This window comes from Nicotiana sylvestris, chromosome 10 (assembly GCF_000393655.2).
Source record: "Nicotiana sylvestris chromosome 10, ASM39365v2, whole genome shotgun sequence".
Lineage (NCBI taxonomy): Eukaryota > Viridiplantae > Streptophyta > Magnoliopsida > Solanales > Solanaceae > Nicotiana > Nicotiana sylvestris.
In genome coordinates this window covers 82972960-82977780 of record NC_091066.1, presented here as the reverse complement: position 1 = coordinate 82977780, position 4821 = coordinate 82972960, and the positions used below count along the sequence as shown (strand labels likewise).

The 4821-nt window shown below is 36.8% G+C and overlaps 1 protein-coding gene across 1 annotated transcript; it reads right to left on the bottom strand.

Annotated features, from left to right (window-relative positions):
* On the bottom strand, positions 1-4231 carry LOC104239035 (eukaryotic initiation factor 4A-11). The gene is made up of 5 exons (XM_009793571.2): positions 4059-4231; positions 2414-2483; positions 2140-2246; positions 1620-2050; positions 1-815 (listed from the first exon to the last, which is right to left on the bottom strand). Exons 2-5 carry the CDS (start codon positions 2479-2481, stop codon positions 180-182), a joined length of 1242 nt encoding a protein of 413 aa, XP_009791873.1. The 5' UTR covers positions 2482-2483; positions 4059-4231; the 3' UTR covers positions 1-179.
* Positions 4232-4821: the final 590 nt, after the last annotated feature.

Here is a 4821-nt window from a genome sequence, read left to right as displayed (position 1 = left end):
TTTGCAATAGTCGACTCAAAGTTCTACTAAATTGGGAAAGCAGCTGGTGCTTTGGCAAAATCAAGGAACCAGCAATCCAATTCCAATACAAAGTCCAGCGCAAAGTGAAACTAAGCCTAAGAATAAATATATTATACTTCATGTAATGAAAAATTCCCCGCACCATAACCAAAATCACATCAAAGGAGATCAGCAACATTGGCTGGCAGCTCCTCAATCACGACATTATAAAACTTTTGTATGTCAAAAAGCATCCTTTCGTCATCCTTGGTGACAAAGTTGATAGAAACACCCTTCCTTCCAAATCGGCCACTACGACCAATACGATGCAAGTAGTTTTCTGGTTGAGTCGGCAGATCGTAGTTAATAACAAGGGAGACTTGCTGAACATCAATACCACGAGCAAGGAGATCAGTAGTGATAAGCACACGAGATGAGCCAGATCGGAACTCCCTCATAATGATATCTCTTGTGTTCTGATCCATGTCTCCATGAGTTGCAGATACTGTGTGATCACGGCCACGCATTTTATCAGTGAGCCAATCAACCTTTCGCCTAGTGTTAACAAAGATGACACTCTGGGTGATGGCCAAGGTCTCATAAAGATCACAGAGTGTTTCAAGCTTCCACTCTTCCTTGTCAACATTGACATAAAATTGCTTAATACCTTCAAGAGTGAGCTCATCACGCTTCACAAGAATCCTCACAGGCTTGTTCATGAACTTTCTAGTAATCTCGAGGGCCTCTGGTGGCATAGTGGCAGAGAAAACACCCACTTGGATTTTTGGTGGCAAAAGTTGGAATATATCATAAATCTGGAAAAAAATAAAAAGAAGCTTACACATAATATACTATTTGTGTGTCAAAGGACAAGCTAAATCATCAAACCAAAGAAGGAAAAGACCAGCAAAATCCGTCAGCAATTCTTAAAAGAATTTAGAGCACAACAAGGACGCAAAGAGAGGAGGAGAAGAAGATTCACCAATAAACTGATCAATAACACATAGCAGTACATACTTTCAAGCAAATCAAACTTAATGAAAGAAAGAGTGAGACCTACACAACCTCTTGAAATCAATGCGAACTTAGCCATGAGAATGAATGCTGGGCCTCTAAGACCCAACATATCCACAAAATGAGTGTCGTGGAGATCCAAAGGTTATCAGATGTGCACTCATATATTAATTGACAAGAATCAAGATTACACATGATCACATATGACGGATAATATAAATAGCACACATATAAGATAATTTCATAAAAATCGCCAGATATGGTTTTCTCATGTCTTATGCAGACCTTCAAATGTTCTGGTTCATAGGCACAGGAATATGATAATTGAAGATGGAAAGAGGGAATAAGGTAGACCTAAAATATCATGGAAGACTAATTAGTTCACTATCTAATAAGTAACCACAGTTAAGAAGTGAATTCCACTTTACTTTAGCACAAAAAGAAAAGGTGAATTCTACTTTGCTAGTAAAGAAGAACAGGCAATAATCGAATTCTAATTTGTTATTTAACCTTCAAACACAGAAACATCACTGAGTAACAAAACAAAAAAGTAAATCCTACAACTAAAAAAAATAAAACAACAAAAATTAAAGCAAAAGGGCAACCTGATCCTTGAAACCTCTAGAGAGCATTTCATCGGCTTCATCCAAAACAAACATCTTGATGTTGTCAGGGCGAAGAGACTGCCTGCGCAGCATGTCAAAGACACGGCCTGGAGTACCAACCACGACATGAACACCGCTCTGAAGGATACGCTGATCCTCACGGACACTAGTACCCCCAACACAAGCATGAACCTTCACGCCTAGATAGTCACCAAGTGCCCGCATAACCTTCTCAATCTGTTGAGCTAGCTCACGGGTTGGTGCAAGAACCAGAGCCTGACATTCAACTAAACTGTAATCAAGTTGCTGGAGAATTCCAGAGCAGAAAGTTGCTGTCTTTCCAGTCCCAGATTGTGCCTGCTGGATAACGTCAAGGCCCTTGCAAAAGGGAACAATGCCCCTTTGCTGAATAGCAGATGGTTTCTCGAAACCTTCAAGAAATTCAAATCAATGTTCAGTGCCCTGCTAAAGCTGGGAAGGGAAAAAAGAACACCAGAATTATAAGGAGATGTGAATTTACCATAGGCATAAATGCCCCTCAGAAGGTTTTCTTGCAAACCCATGGCATCAAAACTTTCGTAAACCTCATCGTATGATGTGAAGAATTCTTGCTGTTCAGTACCAAGCCTGTTTTTGGCATATCAACACAACCACAAAAGTCTCAATGAGCAAAGGCTAAGGGCCAAAGAACAGCATAAAGAGATAATCAAAGAACTATTAAGAAAAAGAGCAGGAAGGTTTTCTGCAACCAGATTACGATGACTACAATATAGGACAGAGAAGAAATAACTTACAGCTCTGTCATTTTGGCGTCATACTGACGAGCATCAAATTGAGAACCCTCTGGTGCCAAGCCTGCCATAACTGCAGGAAATAAAACAACAAATACATCAATTAATTAGTGGTATCAGCAATTTTTTTGATGCCGTTCCCAAAACTATTTTCAATTAAAGAAAAACAAATCTTATCAGTCACATAGCTGTTCATTGAACATCTTATAGATGATAAAAAGGAAAGGTCGAAGCTTAACCCATGACATATAAAATAATATGTAAGGTAGCTGTACATATAAAACACTTCAATAAATCACAAATAAAATTTTATTCACACAGTATCAATAACATTATTTGTTTTTCCTTCATTTGTTAGAAGGCAAGCACAGGCATCAAGATGCATCCTTGCTCATTTTCTTTTTTGAAAAAGTAAAAAAAGCGGAATACAGATAGAAATAACTGTTTGAAACTGGCTAGACAGCAGAACCAATATCTATAGCTATGACACTTGATCAAGGGAACAAGGGCGGGGAATGAGGAAGTGTTGGAGGAGGTGAGATGGCCCTAAACAAACAATGGGTACTCACTGTTGGTTCAATAAGGTATCAACAAGTGCAGAAGGGATTCCAAGTCAGACACACATCACTCGTCAAGAGGATATAGTCTCAAGCTTAGATAGAAGAGTCTAATGAGTCCACCAGTCCATCAATGGAATTTTGACAGAAAGCTCAAGTGAGAAAGTCACAATCTGTTGAATAAGATCAGCTCAAGCTGAGAGCTCAAAAAAGAAGGAAAACTCATCGCTTTTAAGGCCTACTAGCTAGAACGGATAGGAATTAACTCGTCCTACATTCAGTGGCTGGTGTGGGTTTGCAAAACGCAAGAATGTTAAGTTTTACAAGGCATATAAAGCACAGATGGCACATCTAGACATTATATTCTCCTTGCATGTGCTTCCAAAACTACCCCACCTCTAATCTTTGCAAAGCTAACCCCTTTAGTAGGCCACTCAACTACTTCGATCATTCTTGTTTATGTGAAATTTTTACGTTTTTCGGGGGTCAAGTTGACTAATATTTGAAGCTAAATTAGATAAGATTAACTCAATATTTTAAAGTCAAAATTTAGATTCTCAAAACACTATACGAAAAGTATTATAAGTTGCAATTCTTGTCATAACAATATGATGAAAAAATGTATTTCAAAGTGTTGGTCAAAGTTTACATAGTTTGAATCTCGAAAAACAAATAGGTTCACATAAACTGGAATGGAGTACTAATTCCAAGCTAGTTGGGGCCAGCTTTATAAATCCTCAATTGTGATAAAAAATTATGAATCGTCAATATCCATTTCGCTTTATAGGAACTGTTTCATTCCAATACTCAGTAATTTTGCACACTACTCCAAAACACAAAAATAAAAGAAGAATAAATAGATCGCTCGTTTTCCAATAAATTAAATCACAAATCTAATTAAACCCACATTAGAGAAGAGCAAACACGTCAAAACAACAACACCCAGTTGCAGAAAAGTATTATTCAACACCGACGAATCATAAAAACTCAAACTTTTAATTAAACCAAAAGTTAGCGATACGAAACCCTAGGAAATAGATGTAAAATCAACAGACAAACAAACAAGGAAAAAGGAAGGAGAATAGAGTTACCTGATAACGATATGAAGTGTGTTAAAGGGAGATCTGAAGATTTGAGAGGGATTTTTGAGGATTAGGGTTTTTCAAAGACTACTGCTTTTTTTCCAAAAACTCCTCGGATCTACGCCGCGGAGTTCAGGAAACACAATATCTGTGAGAGAGAGTGAGTTATATATGACACTCTTGTCTTTTTTATGTTTTCCACGAATTTGTAAAATATTTTTCTTTTACCTGTTACAACAGGTAATTTAGTAGTTTTAATATTATAAATTGTTTTTTATACAAAATTATAGTATGTAAATATTATGATAGTATAATATCTAAGTTAAATTAAAAACAGGTTGTGTATTTTGGGGGCCTTGGACCGCTTCAACAGGGCTTGTAGTCTCTCGTGATATATTCCAACTTTGCATTGCCAATTTGGTTAGTATTTACCGACGTGGATTCCACAAACTGAACTGAAAAAGAAAAAGAATACTTTATCAAGAAAAAAGAAAGGAAAACAAGAAAAGAAAAGACAGAAACAGACAATGAGACTTAGGTTTCCTTCTCAAACATTAAGTGTGTTTGTTTTTAAAATTTAAATTTTAATTATTCAGATCTTAATCATTATATGTGCTTATTTTTTTAACTTCACAACTACTTAATAGGTCTGAGTATGTCTGTATGATTAAGATCTATAACAGAGACTTAATTTCATTAAGATGCTATCATCCATATTCATTATTAACTACCGCCACTGCCTACCATTATCAACTACCATCACGCCACCACC

Bases quoted from the DNA above. Each gene is read 5' to 3' on its own strand.
- LOC104239035 (XM_009793571.2), bottom strand. From the start codon at position 2,481: ATGGCAGGCTTGGCACCAGAGGGTTCTCAATTTGATGCTCGTCAGTAT. The intron at 2,247-2,413 runs GTAAGTTATTTC...TGCCAAAAACAG, and splicing joins GACGCCAAAATGACAGAGCT to GCTTGGTACTGAACAGCAAG. The intron at 2,051-2,139 runs GTAAATTCACAT...AATTTCTTGAAG, and splicing joins GAGGGGCATTTATGCCTATG to GTTTCGAGAAACCATCTGCT.